The sequence below is a fragment of the Momordica charantia genome (assembly GCF_013281855.1).
Source record: "Momordica charantia cultivar OHB3-1 chromosome 11 unlocalized genomic scaffold, Mcharantia_2.0 BLBB01000011.1, whole genome shotgun sequence".
Taxonomy (NCBI): Eukaryota; Viridiplantae; Streptophyta; class Magnoliopsida; order Cucurbitales; family Cucurbitaceae; genus Momordica; species Momordica charantia.
The window spans coordinates 8,181,434-8,205,166 of record NW_028275159.1 but is presented as its reverse complement, the minus strand read 5'-3'; the positions used below and the strand labels follow the sequence as shown (position 1 = coordinate 8,205,166).

General features: G+C 34.8%; 4 protein-coding genes across 4 annotated transcripts; 1 reads left to right on the top strand and 3 right to left on the bottom strand.

Annotated features, from left to right (window-relative positions):
* Positions 1-1,437: 1,437 nt before the first annotated feature.
* On the top strand, positions 1,438-10,596 carry LOC111010553 (protein disulfide-isomerase 5-4). The gene is made up of 15 exons (XM_088119627.1): positions 1,438-1,676; positions 2,327-2,417; positions 2,636-2,730; positions 2,906-2,963; positions 4,603-4,787; positions 4,911-4,968; positions 5,804-5,844; positions 5,990-6,064; positions 6,888-6,944; positions 7,879-7,945; positions 8,479-8,625; positions 8,936-9,157; positions 9,904-10,056; positions 10,153-10,230; positions 10,311-10,596. Exons 1-15 carry the CDS (start codon positions 1,636-1,638, stop codon positions 10,386-10,388), a joined length of 1,446 nt encoding a protein of 481 aa, XP_087975753.1. The 5' UTR covers positions 1,438-1,635; the 3' UTR covers positions 10,389-10,596.
* A 134-nt stretch (positions 10,597-10,730) lies between these two features.
* On the bottom strand, positions 10,731-12,747 carry LOC111010556 (early nodulin-like protein 15). Its single transcript, XM_022284016.2, has 2 exons — positions 12,152-12,747; positions 10,731-11,427 (listed from the first exon to the last, which is right to left on the bottom strand). Exons 1-2 carry the CDS (start codon positions 12,321-12,323, stop codon positions 10,883-10,885), a joined length of 717 nt encoding a protein of 238 aa, XP_022139708.1. The 5' UTR covers positions 12,324-12,747; the 3' UTR covers positions 10,731-10,882.
* Positions 12,748-15,581: 2,834 nt separating this feature from the next.
* Positions 15,582-19,001, bottom strand: LOC111010566 (DDRGK domain-containing protein 1). Its single transcript, XM_022284023.2, is given in 10 exon segments — positions 15,582-16,123; positions 16,257-16,293; positions 16,507-16,563; positions 16,983-17,089; positions 17,092-17,146; positions 17,249-17,350; positions 17,633-17,739; positions 18,384-18,489; positions 18,575-18,712; positions 18,844-19,001. Coding segments are annotated over 9 exon segments (918 nt in total). The 5' UTR covers positions 18,695-18,712; positions 18,844-19,001; the 3' UTR covers positions 15,582-15,896.
* A 1,182-nt stretch (positions 19,002-20,183) lies between these two features.
* LOC111010432 (polyubiquitin) lies at positions 20,184-22,617 on the bottom strand. Its single transcript, XM_022283856.2, has 2 exons — positions 22,393-22,617; positions 20,184-21,826 (listed from the first exon to the last, which is right to left on the bottom strand). Exon 2 carries the CDS (start codon positions 21,824-21,826, stop codon positions 20,453-20,455), a length of 1,374 nt encoding a protein of 457 aa, XP_022139548.1. The 5' UTR covers positions 22,393-22,617; the 3' UTR covers positions 20,184-20,452.
* Positions 22,618-23,733: the final 1,116 nt, after the last annotated feature.

Below are 23,733 nucleotides of genomic sequence, written 5' to 3'. Positions count from 1 at the left end.
ATTTTAAGATAATTTATGAACTAACTTAACCTATATTATGAGGTAGATATCCACAAGATCATAGCTCATACGATGTATGAATACGATACAATCATTTCACATTAGATTTTTCAAAATATGATTTTTATTAAACGGAGCATTTCTCACACCAACAACTCTTTACTTAAAACTCTTGAACGGCGTTAATTGTTATTCAACTAAAACATGTGTTTCAAAAGAATATTTCATCCAAACACTCGAAAGATGAGATTAACATCATAAATATACCAACGTGTCAAATTTTGTAACCCAATAACATCTGTCATGCTTTATGCTTACCAAACTTAAAAATTCAAATTAACTTAAGCGCCGAGTTGTTTGACAATTAGCAGATTGATATCTAGCACATCTTTATTTTTACATGTAATCTCCTTTTTTTGTTGTCTTTGATATTGCACGCATGCATGATGAATCCAATAAACTTTTTGATCGAAATCACGCAATGATTAAAATAGACTTTTAGATGTTAGAAACTCAAAGATTATATATATTTATTAAGATATACAAACTAAGTCTCATTTGATAACTATTTTGTTTTATAGTTTTTTATTTTTCAAAATAGAACTTATAAACACTGGTTGGTTGTCTACTCTACGAAAACATTTTTAAAATCTAAGTCAAATTTTTAAAGCTAAAAGAAAGGTAATTTTAAGATTTTGTCTTTTTTAGTTGGTTTGTTGTTTGTTTTTTTTTAATTTAACTCAAAATTTAAATGTATTACAAAGAAAATGTGAAAAAAATATCAAATAAATTATAAGGAAGTAACATGATTTTTGAAAACATAAAACTAAAAACTAAATCATTATAAAATATTAAAAATACAAGGCTAAATATATCCTTAGTACCTAATGTTTAAGTAAATTATTATTATTATGATTTCGATCTGGACCCTATTGTTTAAAATATTCAATTTAGTTACGTTTTAATTTCAATAATACTCCTAGGGTGAATGTTAAAATAGCGTATATATATATATATGTTTTTTTTTTTTACAAAATGTATTATACTTATTGAGTTGGCAAAAAAGTTATTAGATAACCTAAGAGAAAAAAGACCAAAATTTTATTTAAAAATCGAGTTGGCATAACTAAAATTTTATGTTCATTTACTATCACAACACGTAAGTTCATAATCAACAAATTTTAATATTTTTCAACGGTAAGAATATAATTGAAAACATGAATAAAGTTTAACGTGTTAGAGAAGCCTATATCCGATTAAAAAGTTGCAAGTTCAAATCTCCACCGACACGTAGTGTAGTAATTGAAAAATGTGAAAGTAAAAAGAGACTAAATTCGAAACTTTCAAGAACTAAATTGAAAAAATACAAAAAAATAGAAGGTGAAATTGTTGCTAGCAAATATAATACAAATGGTAATGGATTAAATTTTCCTCTCTCTCTCTTTTCTCTTCCTCTGCGTGTAGCTTTCTTATAATTCCATGGTTTCGGTTGCTGAGCACTCGGGCCGAGCCAGCTGATGCCGTAGAGGACCCAAATCACGCAAATTCCTGGACCCTCTCCCTCTCGCTCTATCTGTCTCTCTCCCTCTTCCTTCCAGAGTGAGCCTGTGGAGTGGATTTTGCAGCCATCCAGCCATGATTTCCTCCACCAAGCTCAAATCTGTAGATTTCTACAGGTCAGATCTCTGCCTCTGCCATTTTCCCATTTTCCCACTACGCATTTTCATAATTCCACCCCTCTCTGCCTCTCAAACACCCATTTCTGTGATGTTTCGTGCAACCATTATCTTGTTTACGCTCTTTCTTCGAATGTTGCTGATAATCTGAGGGACTGGTAACGTATTGGGTGCGCATGTTTGTGGGAATTTTATGTTCGTTGGCTGTTGGGTTGTGATTTTACAGCATAAGGGAGGAGGCTGTCTTCGATTGAGGCTTTGATGGCCTTGGTTTTTTTTGCTCAAGTTTGATCTAATCCATTTTATTGAAGCTGGTTATTTGCAGATCAAAATTATTTTCGACCATCTGTTTGGAAGGAATATGGCATTCTTCTGACATTGATTCTAACTTGAATGATGTTGTGCATTTAATATAGTCAATCAAGGGTTGAATTGATAGCAAATGTACTTCGATCCTTGACATTTCTAGACAGCTGATATTGGCCAAACATGCGTAGTGGGTTATGATATTCGTTGTGACAGTTGGAAAGATCATTACATTATTGAATTTCATTCCTATGGCATTTCTAGTTATTTTTCGTTTGTAAAGATATGGTTTTGCACATGGTGAAGTATGATCTTTCATTTGTGGTTGATTCCTTTGTCTGCAGGAAAATACCAAGAGATTTAACGGAGGCAACGTTATCAGGTGCCGGATTGTCCATGGTAGCAGCCCTGTCCATGATGTTTTTATTTGGAATGGTACTTTGCGTCTTCTCTTCAATTAAATATTCAGAATCGACATATTGAGCATGAAGTTGGGTTATTGTTCCACCCAATCTAATACAAATAGCTCGCATTTCTTGCTATCACATGGAGCTTGCGGCTTGCTCCTTAATTCTGCTTCTTTAATTTGATTTTATCCTTTTTATTTACCTATCTAGGTTTTTCTTGGTCATGATTTTAAGTTTTATTTTCAGGAATTGAGTAATTATTTGAGCGTTAGTACGTCTACATCTGTTATTGTTGACAACAGTAGTGATGGAGATTTCTTGCGGATGGACTTTAATATCAGGTACTGTGTGGTTCTGTATAACATGTTACGAACGTCCTTAACGAAAGTGGTTTTCATGAAAAAGAATATTGACCCACATGTTGCTTGCCTTTAGCTCCATGCCCCAACCCAAATAAAGAAGTTTTTGATGGATTAACTTTTCACTCATCGCCTTTCTTTATTTTACTTTTTGTAGTTTCCCTGCACTCTCATGCGAATTTGCTGCTGTAGACGTGCACGATGTGTTAGGAACTGTAAGTTTTATCCTTCTATTTCTTTTGTCAATTACCTATGCAGAAATGTGCTTGTCAATATGATCGAACGATGTTATTCTGCACTTGGAAAGAAACCTTAGAGCTTTGAAGATAAATCTAGAGACTAGGTCTGTGGGATATAATTCATTTTTCAGTTCCTCTTTATACTCTCACTAGTTGTTTCTGTAACTAAGATTCTTTTTTTTTTTTTAAATTTATTGATAGGCAGCTTTATCTTTCTTGGTTTCGGAGTCGGTACTACTATATTTTATTTATAGATGAAAAGTCCTGTTCGTCGTTAAAGAAAGGGTCGAAGAAGAATTCATGATATTAGTTGATAACAAGAAAGCAATTATATATAACATGACAATTACAGTTAATATTTAATATAAATACTTATATATGTATCTTACTATCCACATTTCATCACAAAATACATTTTAATATGTAGGTTTTTCAAATCCCCATGACGGCAATGATAGCATCTTGAATAATACGAATTAGTGATTTTCATTTTTTTTCTACGTATAAATTGGTAGAAAAATGTCAATAATTTAAAAACTAAGAAGTTTAGAATCGTTTATTTGAGATAACTAAATGTAATAGATGTTTTTCTTGCAGTCACATGCAGTTTTCTTTTGTATTCTAATACAAGTGCATTTTTTTAAAAAAAAAAATAATAAGAAACAGAAAGATGTATATTCCATAGATAAAAGAGAACAGACTAAGGGCTGGGGAGCGAGAAGACCTCCACCCAAGAACTAGTAAAAAGTCTTCCAAAAGATCTAGCTAACTAAAAATTCTTCCAAAATGAAATAATCATCAAAAAGCTGTAATTACAAGAATTTTCTGTGGTTTGAACACCACCAAGAAACATTATGCTGGACAATACTACAAAAAACATCTATAGAGGAAGGCTTATCTTAAAAAATTCTCTAGTTTCTCTCCTTCCAAATTTGCCAAAAGAGGGCTCTCACCATGCAGCACCACATAATCATCTTAGCCTTTCCTTTTATATTCCAGCCCTTGAAAAGAAAAGGTGCTTTATGCTTGTGCAATACAATATGATTCAGTTTTTTTGCTATTTTGCTGCCCACAAGTTAAATATTTAAAGTAACTTTGTTTGAGCCCAATTAGTAACTTTGTTTTAGTTGTTAATTACATGTCTAAATATGTATAGTGTTTCCCGTTTGATGGGGCCTGTGCTCTCTCCAAAAATTCAAGAAAGGAAATATTTGTTCCAATTCAAAATTCTTCTAATCCTCTTCAATACAAGAGAAAGTATCTATTTATAGAGAAAACATCAACTAAGTAACTAAAAAAACTAAAACAATCAAACCAAAAAACCATTTAACTGACTCACTACATCACAATTGCGCACTATCTATTCCATATTTGGAAAAATTCTGCTGTAACTATACCCCTCTATAATTAACACAAATTGAAGCATTTTTTTTCCTTTTTAATAAGCTCCTGGGGATGATACCTATTTCTTGTGTGATATTTTTCATTTTATGATGTAAGTTTATGTTTATTCAAATGAAATCATTATTTGTTTATGCATGTAATACCCGAGTGTGTTGATTTCTGAATTTTATTGTGGCTTATAATAGAAGGCTAAATATTTCCCTCTCTGCAGAATAGGTTGAATATTACGAAAACAATCCGTAAATTTTCTATAGATTCAAATTTGCGGTCGACTGGATCTGAGTTTCACTCAGGCCCACTATCGAGTTTGATTAAGCATGGGGATGAAGTAGATGAAGAAACCATTGATGGTTCTATTACGTTGAATTCTCGGAACTTCGATAGATATGCTAATCAGTAAGCATAATTGATATCTGGGGCTCAGATTGTTCATTTTTTGAATTCCAATTTTTAATTTTACCTGATTTACCAGTATAATGTAGTTGTACCTTATGTTTATTTCAAATTACACTTCTGCAGGCATCCTATTTTGGTTGTTAACTTTTTTGCTCCTTGGTGCTACTGGAGTAATAAGCTGGTAAAATTGATTCCCTTGTGTGTGTGTGCATGAGTGTGTATATATATATATTTCTATTTTATAATAAAGATCCCTAAAGTTATTTGGAGGTGGATACTAATATTCAATCGTTAAAATTCATCTGAGTACTTGGTTTTTCTTTAAATTTTTAAATTTCATTTTCTATACGGGTTCTCTTTCATACTAATATTAAGCTGTGGATTCCTGCCAAACTAAGAACATATATGATGTACTAGTCAAAATGAGAAATTGTTTTCTGTTAACTAATTATTTAAGGATTACTGTTATAATCCATCACAGATGAAACATTGCTGTGCTGAACAAAAAGCAGTTGTATAGTTGTCATTTGGACGACGGTTGGATTCCATGTCCCCCGACCATTTCATAACTGTTAATGTTAATGCAATTATTTCGTATCTGAAAACTTCTCTAGCACTCTGTATCTGAATATCACTTCTCACTAAAAGTATGGTTTGGTTTCTTCTCCAAGTCCTACTCTTGAACAGAGAATTTATTATGAAAGTTATAAATTTTTTGCACGGGAGATTCTATCTCATCATGTTCTCTGATAATTTCTTATGTTAGGGATATGATATTTGGGTACATTTTGATTAAGACGAAGCTGGGAAGCAGAAACTTGGGCTTGCCATCCTTTTACTTTGAAGACCACCTATCTTATAATTTTAGACCCAAAAACATAAGCATTAGTTGGTCCTGCAACAGGGGACATTGAATAAACAATAGAATAATTAGACCGGGCACATGAATTTCATCATGAGCATTGGAAAAGTACATTATTGTCTTCCATTTTCTTATCAGTTCTGTTATATTCCAGAAACCTTCATGGGAGAAGGCTGCCAAAACTATAAGAGAAAGGTGCTCTGCTTTTGGTATTTTTATTTTGTTTTATTTCATTGGAGATAAGTAATTTTGGTAGTTTCTTTCTTTCTAATTTATCATGGTAAAATTTATTACCTCTCAGTCATGCTGTATAATTTTAATGATGTACTTGTTTTTCCAGATACGATCCAGACGTAGATGGACGAATTCTCTTGGCAAAGGTTGATTGCACAGATGAAGCTGATTTGTGTCGGAGGTAAGTGATATTCTAATTGATTTGACTCCATCTAGTAACAAAACTACAATTTGTTTCTTCTTCGGCTTTCGAAAGACCTGATTCTACCCTTCCCTATAGAACTCTAGTCCTTATTCTGTACAGATGACTAGTTAGCTCCCCTTCCCATACGAGATTACCCTTGTATACCATTACCTAATAGACTAATTAATTGTCTGTATTACACCAAAAACCAACCAGCCGCCCCTCCCTTTGTAACTAACTCTATTCCTTAGCTCCTCTTACCTTTTTCTGTGATGAGTACATGAAACGCACTTATAGCTTCCCATTGTTCTTATCAGTAAGCTGGTCTTGTATATACCATATATTTTTATTCAAATGTCAAAATATTTGGTTTACCCGTCCAAAGAGGAATTTAATGTCGATAATTTGATAATTTTTTTCCAAGATGGCCACCTACCTTAGAAATTAGTAATTCTTTTGTGTTTCCCGGCATCATATGTTGTAGAGTCAGGCGGTTGTCCTGTGAGATTAGTCGAGATGCGCGTGAGTTGGTCTCGAACACTCACCGATATAAAAAAAAATGTTGACAATTTTTTCGATTTGATCTCTATACTATCAATTTTTCTTAGGTCTATTGAAAGTTGGGAGGATTTTGTATCTTGGATTTTTATGGTATCCCCTCATTATTGGCATTCGATTGGGATGTATAATCCACATGTTGACTTTACTATGACCAACTTTTTTGCATTTTATTTTGATCTTCCACAGAACCACTCCCAATTCTTTAGTTGCCTGAATTAGTTTCTTTACTGCTAACCATGCTTCACAATGGAAAATTCAGGCATCACATACAAGGTTATCCATCCATTCGCATTTTCCGTAAAGGAAGTGATGTAAGGTAAGTGAAATGCTCGTTCATAAATTATTGCCATCCAGTTCATATAATATATTTCATTTATGTGTGGTAGATTTATACATGAATAAGTTTGTATGAAATGAACGTCTTTTCAACAAACTGCAGAATCATTTAGGTGTTGAGATACAAGTTGGTTATTTCTTTAAAATATTTGGAAAACTACCGCAATGATAAGCTGGGAGAATTATTTGTTAGCAAGAATAAATTACTGGAGGAAATAGGAAATAGAATTTCTGGTTTTGAATGATGTTACAACTAGTTAAGAGATGACAAAATGCTACCGTCCGAAAGGCCTTCAAGGTTGCTGTAAGCAGTGAAATGTGATCAACAGTGAGAGGCAAGAAGAAGAAAAAGGATGGAAAGTAATACCACGAAGAAGAAAAAGGATGGAAAGTAATATCATGAAGAAGAAAAAGGATGGAAAGTAATATCATGAAGAAGAAAAAGGATAGAATTGAAATGTCTGATAAAATGTGTAGAGTTGCAGGTTGATTGATGAATAATAAATTTAAAATGTTATTTTCTAGTGGTTTTGCTTGTGCAACATGGGGTTAGAACAGATTGAGCTTGTTGTGATTCCCAATGCTTCTTCGCATTTTCTTGCTGCTCAAAGATTCTTATCTTTTAGTTAACTTAAATTGGAACTAATAAATGGTAAATTCCTAAGAAGTTCAAGTAGTTAGCAGCATGAAACAGGAAATATCTCTTGGTAATACCACGAAAGAAGAAAGTACAAATTTGAAAGTCTTGTACAAGTTGTACTTCCCCCCAGTTTGAGCAAACGGTTTCATGCTGAGTTTCTTTTTCTTTTTACATGGACCTTCGTCTCTGCCTCTCCATGTCCCCACTTTTCTGGGTTCAAGCTGCTTTGTATTATCAAAATATTCAACATTTTTCCTTTTTTTTTTTTTTGTAGGGATGATCATGGACACCATGACCATGAATCTTATTATGGAGATCGAGATACAGAATCACTGGTTAAGGTTATATAGCATTCAACTTTGAAGCACTATAACATTATGCTCAAATTTTAGCTGGATTTAATTTTTTTATAATGAAAATAATGTGCATGTTTAGACTTGCTTATAGTTTTAACTGAGCTTAAATTTTATTGCTAATAAACTTGACAACTGCGTTTTTTCACAATTTTTGAAACATTTGGCTGGAGAGAAATAGGAGAGTTTTTAGCAGTCAGGAAAGTTCTTGAGACTGAGAAGAGGTCTGGGGCCAATGCCTCCATTTGAGCTTCCCCTCCAAAGATTTTAGTGATTACTCCTGATGTCTCATTCTTTTGAGTTAGAGTTCCTTTCTGTAATTTGCTTGTTTGTGTCTTTTCTTTTTTCTTTCTTTTGTTTTGGTTGTTTCTTTGGCTCCTTTGGTTTGGCCTTTCTTTTTTTATCTTATTACCCTATTGTAATCTTTTGTCTGTTCTCAATAAAAGTTGTTTTCTTATCCAAAATAAAAAAAAAAAAATTGACAACCGCATATCCTGATCTCTGAACTTTGTTCCTCTCAGACAATGGAAGATTTGGTTACACCTCTTCCAACGGGATCACAGAAGCTAGCTTTGGAGGATAAATCCAACAATGCAACAGGAAACGCTAAGAGGCCTGCTCCATCATCAGGAGGTTGCCGGATTGAAGGATATGTTCGTGTAAAGAAGGTAAAGTTCTTACTGAAATTAAAAAAAGTGGGTTTTTTTTTTTGCCAGATTTAAATAGATGGGAATCAAATGTTTCAACTTCATGCTACTTCGATATGCTTGGTGTTGCTCTAGCTCCAGGAATGGTATCAGCAAAACTGAGTCACCAAATAATCTCAACACTCAACTGAATCATTTACTGATATATTGAATTATTGAATTATGAGTATTTGGGGGGGGGGGGGGGGGGGGGGGGGGAATGGATATCATTTGAGATTAAAGGTTATTGTCCTTGTGTTCTTAAATATTGGAGGTTTGTTGCTGTTTGCAGGTTCCAGGAAGCCTTGTAATTGCAGCTCGTTCGGAGGCCCATTCATTTGATGCATCTCAAATGAATATGTCACACGTCATATCACACCTTTCATTTGGTAGGAAGATTTCCCCCAAGGTGTTTAGTGATGTTAAACAATTAATTCCGTACATCGGTAGAAGCCATGACAGGTTGAATGGACGTTCCTTCATTAATCAGCGAGACTTGGGTGCAAATGTTACTGTAAGTTTTTGGATATGATTTCGCAGGATAGTTCATCATGCGCATGTCATGTTATATCACAGCTTGCGTATCATTAACATCTTTTTTGGCAAGTCAGCAATTACTTTTCATAATTATGGAACTCAAGACTGAGTGCTTTTAGAAGATTGACTTTCTCCATGTAAATTATTTTGCATCGTTACAGAGAGAGATTAGTGATAAGCTTTTAACCGGTTGCTTCTTTAAGCATACCTGCTTGCACCCGGCGCTCTATGCAGATACCTCCTCCTGTTAATCCTCTTTCTAACCAACCACTTCTAGTAGGTTATTAAGGGTCAATGAAAAAGTAACTTTCTCTAGGTTGGTCTAGTGACATGAGGGCCAACGAAAAATAAGAAACTTAAAGAAAATGAGTTCAAATCATGGTGACCACCTACTTAGAATTTAATATAATATCCTATGAGTTTCCTTGATAACCAAATATGGTAGAGACAAGCGATAATTTCATGAGATTTGTCAAAAAGCACTTCCAATTAGACCGCACTAAATTTTGTTATATTCCAGTTCATATCATACATGCACTTTATACACTATAATATATAAATTTTTTTTTCTTTTTTTTTTTTGGTAAAAACACTAGATCGAATGCGCTTTTAACACATTCAAAATGTGATAAAATTTTCAATGTTGAGTTTTTAGAATGCTAATGAATGTTGCTAAATGTGTATTAAACATACTGTTATGTATTTTTGCATTTGCCTTTGCAGATAGAGCATTATCTTCAAGTAGTTAAAACAGAGGTGCTGACAAGTAGATCTGGTAAATTACTTGAGGAGTATGAATACACAGCTCACAGCAGCGTGGCCCAGAGTCTACACATTCCTGTTGCAAAATTCCATTTTGAGCTCTCCCCCATGCAGGTTTTGTAAATCTGAAACATTTTCTTCTCTTGCTTATCTTCAAATGCTGTAATTTTTGTCAGTGCTTTTTAATTCTCTTTAAATCCTTGTTTAAAGGTTGTGATTACTGAGAACCACAAGTCCTTTCCACATTTTATCACAAATGTATGTGCCATCATTGGAGGTGTTTTTACGGTCAGTATTACACGTATCTGTTTCCTTTCTCGACTCTTCTTATGGCTACATGTTCTAATAGGCATTCCGTTCTGTTTCAGGTCGCTGGAATATTGGATGCTATTCTGCACAATACTATTAGATTCATGAAGAAAGTTGAACTGGGCAAAAATTTTTGATAGCCTGTAGTTTTACCAGGAATTTTTGCAGACTGGTTTTTCGTGTTACTTTAGTTATATATATTTGCTTTTTTAGACAAGGAATGAAGCAAGGTGTTCTGTTGAATATTTTCCTGCTAGGAAAATGATTTTGTAGGACTTGAACTCCAAAATAAATTCAATTATATGCTTACACATTCTCTAATAAAACAGAACTGCATACTCCAAATTGTGAATGGCGGTTTGGATACCTTAAGGAAATGTTTTTTTTTTCCTTTTTTTTTCCTTCTCGAGTTCAGAGAAGGTGGGAATTTGAACTTCTAATCTTAACAGAAATAAATAATGTCTTGACTAGTTGAGATATGTTCATGTCAGCTATGGAAATAACTTGCTGATTTTGAATCCAATTCTTATATATTCTTTTTGAAACACAGATGATTGCTCACCCAGCTATTTCTTAGGAGAGAGAAAGTTAAGATCATCTACAAAGATTTATTGACAGACCAACACCAAACTTAGAAGAAAGCTAATATAGCAACAGCAACAAAGGCTCCAATGGAGCCAATGCTGCTGGGGATGATCGAAAATCCGACACTCGGAGGTGGTTGTACCAAGAGAGGAGGTGGCGTAGGGTTAATCGCAGACATCCCTGCAGGCGGAGACTCTTCCCCAGTAGGCGCTGGAGATGGACTGACTTCCTCAGCAGGTGGGGGAGAAGGGATGATTTCAGTCGATCCCGACCCGGACGGTGGGGGAGAAGCTGTGCCAGTTTGATCATTTGCTGGTGCAGGAGAAGGAGAAGGAGAAGGAGAAGGAGGCAGAGTGATGGTCTGATTAGAAGTTGAATTGCTTCTATCAGCCAAAACAACCACCGCCAGCTTCTCATTTTTGAGGCAATTGTCTTTGTTTCCACTGATGAAATAGTAAGGCCCAGATTTGTCAAACTGGAAAACAGTGTGGCCATCAGAGAACTGTTTGATTGGTGATTGGATGCTGCAACTGTTGTACTCATCTTGGGTTACTTGAAGCACTGAGTCTTCATCAGCAGCATAGTTGAAGACTGCAAAATATAGCACCACACATCAAATTTGGTCTGCTCTATCTATATTATGTCAAAACTGAGTTTATAGTCCTTTCTAATCTTGAATTTCAAAGGGTCTGTTCAATCATGTTCTTGTTTCTCGTTTCTCATTTCTCATTTTTCGTTTTTTTAATAAATAAAAACAGTTTGTTAAGTGTTTATTGTTTATTGTTCTTTCTTCTTTCATTACAAAAATAATTACCAAATACTCATATATCTTTAAAATTGAAATCAATAAACAAGAAACAAAACATTATCAGACGGTTTGAAATGTGACACTAACTTTCTTTTTTTTTTAAGGAAAAAAATGCTCGATTTAAGTTTGCAATAATTTTATAAAAATTTAAAAACGGTCCATTGAAGCAATAATTAATTCTCTGAACTTTAGTTTATAACGATTTAGTCGTTATACTTTCAAATTGGTAACAATTTAGTCCTTATAATTAAAACTTGTAACAATTTAGCACCTTTTGTAAAAAATGTTGTTAACATTTAATAGGATTTCTTATGTATGTACGAAGAACGTACCAAATGCAATTATAAGTTACAAAGGCTAAATCATTATATAATAAAAACCCACTTAATTTTGATAAGGCTTTTCACCGTAAGAAGTAAGCTACTACAAATTACTAAACTATAAAATACTAAATTGTTACTTCAACAAAAGTACACGGACCCTGAAGAGTCTCCGATTTGAACATACCTAAAGAGTCTCCGATTTGGAACCTGTTTGCTTCTGCCCATTGATTATAGGTTTGAGCCATTGGAAGAGACCACCCCTTGGCTCCTCCCACAGTGAACTCAGTGCCATCACCTTCCTTTACCAACACCATCAAACACATCAAAACCCCAAATGCAAACCCTAATTTTGCCATTCACACACACAAAAATGGACTAATTTTCTTTTGAGTTTTGATGATGCAATTAATGGCAGAGGGTTCTCTTTTTGTAGGCCAAATTTATGGATCAAAGACTTGCAAAACTGTGGCATTGAAGTTTTTTTGGTGCTGAAATTTGATGGCCTGTTTCCTTTAGATTTCTTGATTTCAAATGGGTTTATGCCTTTCTTGACTATTTTTGAGAATATTCATGTCTTGGGTGTTGGGTTGGGAGGAAAAATGAAAAATATTCTTTGTTGACCTTCCATTGCCAACAACAGTTTTTGCTTTGAGAATGATCAATGGATCTTCTTCATCTTGTTTCTTCCTTCATTTCTTTTTGGTTATGGATGCTTCATTGTTCTTCAATATAAGTTCCATTTGATAATAGTTTTCCTCACTTTTTAACCTCCTTTTTCGATTCAGATGAATTTTTAATAATAAAGAAAAAACAATAAGGTCTTGAAGATGATTGTTTTTAGCTTAAATTTTTGGTTAGAACTATATTTTTTAGTAAGTATGATCATGAAGCAAATTGTTACTATATATGAAAATAATTTGTGTTATAAATAAAAATCAAAATCAGAACTTTTGTGAGGATTTGAACTTTTTGACATTTAAGGAGGTAAGCAATAACTTCGAATTGTGCCGGCATAAACAAAACTATTGTAAATGTTTTTTTCCCTTCATTTAGATATTATTTTGGTCTGTAGTTTCAACTAAAACCTTGTCCGAGAACTTGTATAGAGAAGGATTTCCCACGGCGTTGTGTTAGTTCATTTTAGTCTAGATACCTTTAAAATATTTATTTTGGTCTAGTAATTTTTGTTCATTTTAGTTCATGTACTTTCAAAACGTCAATTTTGGTCCCTATACTTATAAAATTGGGTTTTTTTTTTAATATTATTGTAAATGAAACTTATTTTAAAAATATTGTAGTTTAATTAAAAATATTAAAAGTATCGTAGGTTTTGAAACTTTTTTTTAAAAATATTGTTGTTTTAAAAAACTGAAAACAGGGTCTCTTGACGACCATGTCACGTGGCGCCGCTTTGGCAACTAAGGGCAACTAGAGGTCTTCTTGTTGGTTGTTAGGTCTTCGACTACATTGAACAAACTAGAACGCCTTCAATTGCTTCCTGCATTTGCTAGTTCTTCATTCTCTTCTTGGTTTAGCAGCCAGCTGGCCAAACACGGGCAAGACCTACGAATTCCAATCTTCTTCTTGTTTCAATTCCCTCCGCCCTTTTACATTCTGATGTATGGGGCCCATCGCTCGTGCCTTCTCTCTTTGGTTATCGCATTCCTTTCTTAGAACTAATTCATAGGGGGTTAGTTCTAAGCTCGTTTATGGATTATGTATTTCGTTATCAAAAAAGAATGAATTAAGCACAAACCTTACTAGATAGGGGGTACACGCCACGTAAATTTTTTTTAAATTTTGAACGGAGACAACCACCTCTTCTTTTTTTTTTTTTAATCTGTCAGTTGAGATACCACAAAACTCAGACCATTAGTAACTTCATCTCCTTCTTTTTCTTCTTCTTCACTGACCAAACCACTCAATTCCCCATAATTCACAATACCCGGCCCGGAGCAGCTCTAAACCATCCCAAATACCTCCTCAAATTTCAACTCCATCTTCTCCCTGCTCCCATTCCCGGTTACAAATTCAGAAATTCCTTCCCGATGCAGATTACACGCAACCCAGTAATCTCCGCCGGAAACACGTCCGATTTGCATCCCTGCACGCAATCAGTAAAGCTCCGGAGCGCATCGGCCACGTAGACGCTGATTAGCAAAGGGTTTCTCGCAGTTTTCTTGGTTAAAACATCGGCGATTCTCCTGGAATTGGCGTCGTCGTCGCCACCGCTGGAGAAAGGGGAAAGTGAAATTGCGGTGAGAGGGGTCGGAATCGGTGAGGTTGCAGAGGAAAATCGTGGGGCAGCGGGAGCGAGAGAATCGTGAGGGCTGGTGGGAGAGAGGAGGGTGCATTACGGCCAATTTGATATCGCAGCTCCCAAATACGGCCTCGGCAAAAACCCTGTTGACAATCGGATCATCGAGAATGGAGATGATGAAATACTTGAGCTCGACTTTGAGAATGGAAGGGGGTTTGGTGGTGGGTGTGAATCTGGTGGAGGTGGAAGCTGTCGGGGTGGCAGCGCTGGTTGGCCTGGGAGCGTTTGATGGCAGCCATGATGTTTAAAATTTAAAAAAAAAAAAAAGAAGAGGGGGTCGTCTCTTGGTTCAAAATTAAAAAAAAATTTACGTGGCCCTCGAGTGGCGTGGTCGACGACCATGTTTTCATTTTTTTTAAAACAACAGTATTTTTAAAAAAAAGTTTCAAAACCTACGTTACTTTTAATATTTTTAATTAAAATACAATATTTTTAAAATAAGTTTTATTTACAATAATATTAATAAAAAAAGCCATCTAAAAAGTGACTATTCTAGTTTCTATTTGTAAAATTTTAACAAAAATCTTATATACGAGAGAGTTAATTTATGGCTACCTTTCAAGAAATTTAGCAAGCAAAGTGTTATGTTAACATTTAAAAAAAAAAGATTAAATAAAAATGAAAATAAAGGAATCAAAAGATCACCTCTTACAAAGAACAAAACGAACGTTTCTAAAATATATAGGCTAAAATGAATAAAAGTAAAAAATATAAAGATCAAAATAGACGTTTTAAAGGTGCAGGCCCAAAGCGAACAAAAGTTGTAAGAAAATGACTAGTATTTAAACTCTTTTTTTAAAATTATCAAAATAGAGATTCCTCCCCTATTTATAATCCATGTTCATTGATGTTCTTATAAAGACAAAATTAATATTAACAATCTTTAACTAATTTAAAAAGAGTGAAATTCTTATTTATTAATTTAAATATTTGACATATATTTTTTATATTATATAATTTTTCCTCGACATCAATACTTCCATTGGCATTTACATAAAATAAAGACAAATTTTGCATAAATGTGAACTTTTCTTAACATATTTTAGTATGGGTTTAATTTAGATTTATGTTATTTACGTAAATAACTCAAAATAAAAATTGTGGCATTTTAGAACATAACGACCAAACAGAACCACTCATCCAATCTCGTAGACTAAAAAAATATATTTGTCCTAAAAATTGTTCAGATTTGCATATACAAACTCTGCAAAACAATCAACAAACAGGCATCATTCTTTTTCATGAACATCCATATCATGCAAATTCCAACACGACAAAGATTTAAACAAAAACATGAACTCAAACAACTATGGTTTCATTAATCTACGTCAGATCTTGAACTCCAACAACAATCTAAAACAAAATTCACAACCCAAAATGCAAAAATGATTGGTCCAATTCTGTTTAGTTTGCTCAGGTGTCGCTACCACCACTGGCAGCCAAAGAAAAATCTGTCTATAAACATGCGTCAATTTCCAGTCATAACATGAGAGGAATCCGAGCTAAATGCGGGACAACGATAACAAGAGAAGCTTGAGAACCCGCTAGAGGGATAACATAATCTAACCCCTGCCCGACGTCATTGTATCGATCATTGTTAAAATATACACTAGTTGTTTATGATGCTTTGATGCAAGTGTATTAACCCCTGCCCAACATTGATTTCTTCAACAAATTGAGCTTTTGGTTCCAAATCTATGAACTGGTTGGACTTACTAGCTAGATGTGAAATGCTAACCCTTCCTTGACGCTTGATGTAGTCGGCAACTGCTTGCATTTCTTCCTTCGATATGTATATATATTTTCCCCTGTCGTCCATGACACCAGAAAGTCGGCCTACAATATCACGTATTTAATATTACTTGTGATATTATAATAAAACGATCACAACGATAAAAGCTACCAAGAAATCACGACATACGATCCATGAAATACATTATCCAAGAGAGAAGAATGAAAAGAAACATACCCATACTCTCCAGGGAGGTGATCCGATTGATACATTCCTGCATTTGTGAAATAAATAGGAGTGATATTTGGCGGGAAAAAACGGAGAGAGAGCAAAATAAACATTTAATTGAAAGCCGCAGTCAGAGAACAGAACCATTCTTCTTGAAACTCGTGGACTCTGGTTTATTGTGGTTTTTATTTTTCTTTTGCAGAAAAAGAACGACCACAACTAAATCTTACACTGCACATAACAATAATATCTGGATTACCTGAGTTCTTAATTTAAATTCTGCAGCAAGATCTTCCAATTGGACGCATTTATGACTCTGTAAAATAATGTGAAAAGGGGATCTCAGAAATAGAACTAGAACCACATGAAAGCATAAACTAAATGCTGTCTTATACGCATGTCTTTTTCTGACAACTTTTAGGCAACAGGTCTTCTAAGATGTTCTCAGAATTGTAAGAAGCATGGTTTCAGTTAAATTTCACTCATAGGTTGTGTGATTCACCACCAACGAGCATGGTACAGTCATGTTTTCAAGTTTTAAGGAGCTGGATTGTTGAGTCAACAATATCTCATCAGTTAAATATGAAAATAAAGTCGAGAACAGTCAGATTCAGTCATTCATGGTCAGATCTTACTCCCATCCTACACTAATATGTACTTGTACAAGAACATGGTGGGATTGAAATCCCATAAGGTGAAAGATTGATCATCTCATTAGAACATGACAGACTTCACCTTTACATATTCCACAAAAGCAGAGAGCAAATCTTGATTTCCGCCTTCCACTTCAGCTTCAGTGGTACCTTCAGCATCGACTGAAAATTCCCCTTTCCACTTATCAACTCGAGTGCAGCAGCCTCTTCTTCCTCCTTGGCCTTGCGTGCCTTGGCTTCTTCTTCCTACACAAAGAAAAGTGACCATTCAATTCAACGACAGAAGTACCAGCCTACTTTGCACTTGTCTATATTCAGAGTATTCAACAGAAAATGTGATTTACTAACCAGTAACCGTTCCTGATCTTCGCGCTCCTCATCTTTCTTCCTCCGCATTTCTGCATAGCGGTCTTGTTTTGTAAACCTTGACTCACGGGAAGCTTGTTCAGCCTTCAAAACAGTAATTTTGACTTCAATAAAGTTAATCAGTAGAGAGTTAAAGAGGGGAAAATGTAAGGAAATAGGATGAAAAAATAAGACTATAAGAGCCACGAGCCGAAGCTAAAAACCTAAAGCATCTGAATTTTTGCAAATATAGTGGAATTATTTATGACATGTATTTTCAACACACATAGATGCAGTCGTTAACAATCCAATCTTTCGATACTGATATTTTCACGGAAAATAGTATTTGAATTTTGAACCTTTTCTCCTCATGTTATATTCCTGTACCTGTCTCTGAGCCTCACGCTCTTGTCGCTTCTTTTCTTTCTTCTTCGATCCTTTACCTTCATAGTATTCACCCCCAGCAATTTCGTCATCACTTCCATCAGCACTTTCTGTTCCAAAACCACCAGGAGCAATTGTAAGAGTTGTCATATTCAGTAAAATAAACTTCTAATTGAAAAAAAAAATAAAATAAAAATCACATATTGCTTATACCGACCATTTCCAAACTTCTACATTAGCTACTTATTGCAATAATCATATAAAACCTCCATATTCCATTGCCTCCTTTTTGGTCAATACACCGTAAGCGAGGGTCAACAGCCCTAATCTCACTTGGAAGTCCAAAATCCTAAAGAAGAGCTCATTTTTTTTCTGAGGATTATTGTTATAAAGAAATCAAATGTCAAAGACAAATCCAAATGAGGCATGCAATCATGTAATTAGCCCCCATGTGTGCGTTACATGGTAAGGTCTTAGGACAAAAGTTCAACCATTTCGTTCATTGGCATATCATGAGGATCACTGGGAAAGTTTATGTGAAGATTTTATACTTTCCTTAGGAGGTTCCTGCCTTGGTAAAAAACATGATTCTCCAATATGGTTCTCGAGCCAATTTTAGCCTAACATCACTTTAATGTTCAATGTAACCAATATGTCAATTGTGAATCGAGCTTGGACTACTTGCCCCGTCCTCCCTTGCAACTGACCTTTGGAAAAAAAAAATTAATCTCGAAAAGCTAATTCATACGCAAACCTTCCAGAGCCGCCCCTGCGTTTGACGAACTAGCAGCCGAAGCCGGTCTCCGACGCATACGACGGCCACCACCCGTGGCGCGAACTACAGTTTCTCTCTGAGGAACCTGAAATTCCAAGAGATTGATAACTAAAACCATGCCAGTCCGATAGAAAACAAAGAGATGACCAGTAAAACGATTCTAAGCAAACCTGATCCTCGTCTTCATGCGCATGACCAGAGCGGGAATCCTGATAGCGTCTCCACAGAAAAAGAGGAACCAATGCAACAACAAGTAGCATCGAGAGAATCGCCACGAGAAATTCCTCCATCTTTCGACTTTCCTACACCTATCACCCAAAAATTCCACCGTTAAACTCCTCAATCGCTTAGAAAAATCGCCAACGAACAGCACAATCGGCTGCCTCAAAATTCTTGTTGTTGCTACAAATAAACCACATCAAAGGGTTGGCGAGCGTACCTTGCGAAGAGAAATTTGTGCCTTGGAAGATCGGAGATGAAGAAATCAACAACACCAACAGAACAGTAACGAAGCGGAGGGACGTCGGAGATGCGGGGAAGTATACGGCGCCGTTTAGTGGCCTTACATAGCAGCCGGATCGAACCGGGTTGATTCGGGTTCGGGCCGGATTTAACGTAAATCATTCAAATCTTTTGTAAAGTTTCAATTTAGCCAACGTATGTTTAGTGGTGATGGACACGTACCCATTTTCATAAGATTGGATGTTCCATCATTTATATCTTTAAATTATTGTCCTAAAAAAATGAAAAAGAAAAAGAAAAAATTTGTCCTTAAAATGTAACTTTTGTTTCAATTTGATTCGTGTAATTTAGATTTGATTAATTTTAAAAATTTTAATTTGATGTCTATGTAGTCAAACTTCATGAATGGTTTTTTTTCTCTTGTATACAGTGTAGTTTTTTACTTGAGTAAATATAATATTAATTGAGTTAGGAGCTGTCCTCAAGATATCAATGTCTAACAAAAAAGTTATAAATTCAAATTCTTACTACCACATATTATTATATTTTAGAAAAAAAAATTGTGTGTAGGATTTTTAGGGATGAGTAAAAAATAAAAGAAAATGGATGAATTTTTCAAATGGGTAAAACACAATTTCTGCTAAATTTAACCAAACCATAAAGATCATATTGAAACTGAAACAAAGTTTAAATCATAGAGACTAAATTGAAAATTATAAAATCATATCGACTAAATTGAAGCTAAGTCATAGGAACTAAATTGATATTTTTAAAATTACATGGAACAAATTTAAAAATCTGTCCAAATGAACTAAATTTTGTAATTTAACATAAAAACAAAAAAATTATGAAAGAATTAGAAATATGATCAATTATTTTATTTTTTCTTTATAGTCTCATAAAAATCTTTTTACACTTAAAAATAATTTTAAATGCTCCTATAATTTATAAATTATAGAATTCTAGGCCAATTCTAATGGAACTGTATGTAACCCTTTATTCTAAATAAATAAATAAGTATATGTAACCCTTTTTGAAATTGAAAAAAAGAATTCCCCTTGATGAAATACATAGGCTTAGCATGTAAAACATTTTGCCCATTTCTATACTTCAAAAAATACTTTGTAAGTTGGAAAGAATGGTTAAAATACTATCTTCACTTCTATATTTCATGTATCACAATTTCAACACAATATTACCATACATAACTTTATATTAAAAATTTCTATAAAATTTGTACATATATCAAAATGATCCATTTTAAAACCAAAACAAACATTTTGGAATAGGGATTAAAAAAACCAAGACGACATATCGTTACAGGAAAAGCCATTATTCATAGGAATTATGATTTATTGATTTACTATTATATTTCATTAATATCCAGGGGAAAGAAAATATTACATGCATATAGAAGGTGTCTTGCACATGACCCATCAGCCATTACAGCCACCACCAACATATTATAATAGAAATTGAACTAAAAAGTACTTCTGGGGACCGATTTTATTACTACCATACTGGACCCAGGAGAAGCATAACAGACGCCATGAGAAATCCAGCACAATATGACGACGGAGCCGAGCCTAAACGCCACCGCGCAGGCGGAGGACGAGGTGGAGGGTCGACTCTTTCTGAATGTTGTAATCCGCCAAAGTTCGCCCATCCTCCAGTTGTTTCCCAGCAAAGATCAATCTCTGTTGATCTGGAGGAATCCCCTCCTTGTCTTGAATCTTTGCCTTCACGTTGTCGATTGTGTCCGAGCTTTCGACCTCCAACGTGATCGTCTTCCCTGTCAGTGTCTTCACAAAGATCTGCATCCCACCGCGCAATCGAAGCACCAAATGCAGAGTTGATTCCTTTTGGATGTTGTAATCTGCTAAAGTTCTGCCATCTTCGAGTTGCTTGCCTGCGAAGATCAACCTCTGTTGGTCTGGTGGGATGCCCTCCTTGTCTTGAATCTTTGCCTTCACATTATCAATGGTATCGGAGCTCTCCACTTCCAAAGTGATTGTCTTGCCAGTCAAGGTTTTCACAAAAATCTGCATCCCGCCTCGCAACCGAAGCACCAAGTGCAGTGTCGATTCCTTCTGTATGTTGTAATCTGCCAGAGTCCTACCATCTTCTAGTTGCTTACCAGCAAAGATCAGCCTCTGTTGGTCAGGTGGGATGCCCTCCTTGTCTTGGATCTTGGCTTTCACATTGTCAATGGTATCAGAGCTCTCCACTTCCAAAGTGATCGTCTTGCCTGTCAAGGTCTTCACAAAAATCTGCATCCCACCACGCAATCGGAGCACCAGGTGCAGTGTCGATTCCTTCTGGATGTTATAATCTGCCAGAGTCCTACCGTCTTCGAGTTGCTTACCAGCAAAGATCAACCTCTGTTGGTCAGGTGGAATGCCCTCCTTATCTTGGATCTTGGCTTTCACATTATCGATTGTATCAGAGCTCTCGACCTCCAAGGTGATTGTTTTGCCAGTCAAGGTTTTAACAAAAATCTGCATACCCCCACGAAGCCGAAGCACCAAATGCAAAGTAGATTCTTTCTGGATATTGTAGTCAGCAAGAGTACGGCCGTCCTCAAGCTGCTTACCAGCAAAAATCAGCCTCTGTTGATCAGGAGGGATACCCTCCTTATCTTGGATTTTAGCCTTCACATTGTCAATCGTATCAGAACTTTCCACCTCAAGCGTGATGGTTTTGCCAGTAAGGGTCTTCACAAATATTTGCATCCCACCGCGAAGTCTAAGCACCAGATGAAGAGTAGATTCCTTCTGGATATTGTAATCGGCAAGGGTTCGACCATCCTCGAGTTGCTTACCAGCGAAGATAAGCCTTTGCTGGTCGGGAGGAATTCCCTCTTTATCTTGGATCTTTGCCTTTACATTGTCAATGGTATCCGAACTTTCCACCTCGAGGGTGATTGTTTTGCCAGTGAGAGTTTTCACGAAGATTTGCATCTGCTAAGACACCAACGATAGTTCGATTAAAACCATTGAAAAGTATGCCTCTCTCAACCAAATCCATAAATGGACAATGCCCCTCAAAAAACGAATTAGGAAAACTCATGCCAAAAAATTTCATTAAGAGAAAATCTCAACTCCATATAATTTCTCTAATCTCAGACCAGCCAGGGACAATTCCTCTTCTCCACCCTTCCGTCAAGAACCTCTTATCAATTCGAATTAATAAAACACGGAATTCGTAAATCTCATAGAGCCTCTCGTCATCAACACGAATTAATAAAAGCCAAGATCAAATTCAATTTCTTATTAGCAAAATTTACACAAGATTTGATAAATACTAGAAACAGGAGGAAAAAAAAACTCTCCAACATGCATCGTGGATTACAAGCGAATATCAACTCAATTATTTCTGGCAGAAAGATCGATCCATGAAGAACATGAACCTAGATTCTAAAACCAACCCTAAAAACACGAAGAATCGAACAAATACATGTCCACACGTCCTCGAGATCCAAATATAAGCAATTAAGAGAACAAGAACGAAAAGAGGTGAAACATACCTTGAGATTAAGAAAAGAGCGCAGTCGGAAGAAACAACGGAGAGAGCTATGAAGAAAAGGGTTGAAGACGATGGATTAGGGCAAGGAGGAGGTGAATTTATAGGAGGCGATTGCCGATTGGAAGGGGTAAGATCCAAAGAAGGAAACGAATTTTATGGCGGTTCTTGATTTGCAAGCCACGAATTTGGGGTTTGCTTCTATTGGGTTCTAGGAGCTTCCGGAGAACGGAGACCTTTATTTGGTAATTGCGTCCTGATGACACGTCTATATATTCCAAGGTAAATCGACATTTCTTTCGTTAAAAAAAATATATATATATATATCTACACTTTGTCGATGTTTTCATATTTTATTTGTCAATTAAATATTTTTTTTTATGCTTTTATAATTTTTAAGAGAAATGATACTGATATTTCTATGAAATTGAGACCTCGGTATTTCTATCGACACTTTGATAATTAAAACATTCGTCATACGTGCTGGCGTTTTACTTATTGGTTAAAAAATTATTTTGATCCATGTATTTTCAGTGTTGGATAATTGTGATCCCGTACTTTGAAAATGTTCATTTTGATTTCTGTACTTTAAACTTTGGTTGTCTATGTACTTTCAAAATGTGTATTTGGTACCTGTATTTTTTAAAAGTGATTATTTTGGTCCCTTAATTTTATTCTTAATCTTATTTTTTTATATCACAATTTTAACCCAACGCTAAAATCAATATATTTCTTAAAGTGTAAATATTATTTTATATTAAAGAGTTTTCGTTAGATGTAAAATTAGTATTAAAATTTTACAAAGAATAACTAAAATGATCCCTCTATTGGAAGTAAATGAACTAAAATGATGAATATTTTATAAAACATGTTTTGCCTTGAGTTATTTTCCTTTTGTCATTCCTTAAATCCAAGTTTAATTTTGAAAGAGATAAAAATAAAAAAAAGGTGTTTCCACAAAAATCTTCATTTCTTTTGTATAATATAGATATTTTAAAAGGAATTTTAAAAATCATACAGTGGAAATTGAGAATTCGATGGTTGATTTTCCAAATATTCATGAGGCACTTTAACTTATTTTTGGTAACCAAAGTAAATTTAAATAATTAAAATTTTCTTAATGGCTTTAGGTCTTCATTATTTGACTAAGAATAATGATCATGAGATATTTAAAAAATATAAATAAATTTCTTTTTCTTTTTCTTTTCCGCATGCACAAAAGACCCCAAACTCAAATCATTTTATGCAGATCAAATTTATCCATGAATTTGGGTGACTAGTCACACCCTGTAAATCAAGATTGATGACGACTCCATTTTTTCGTCACAGGAAGAAAGTCGCGCGA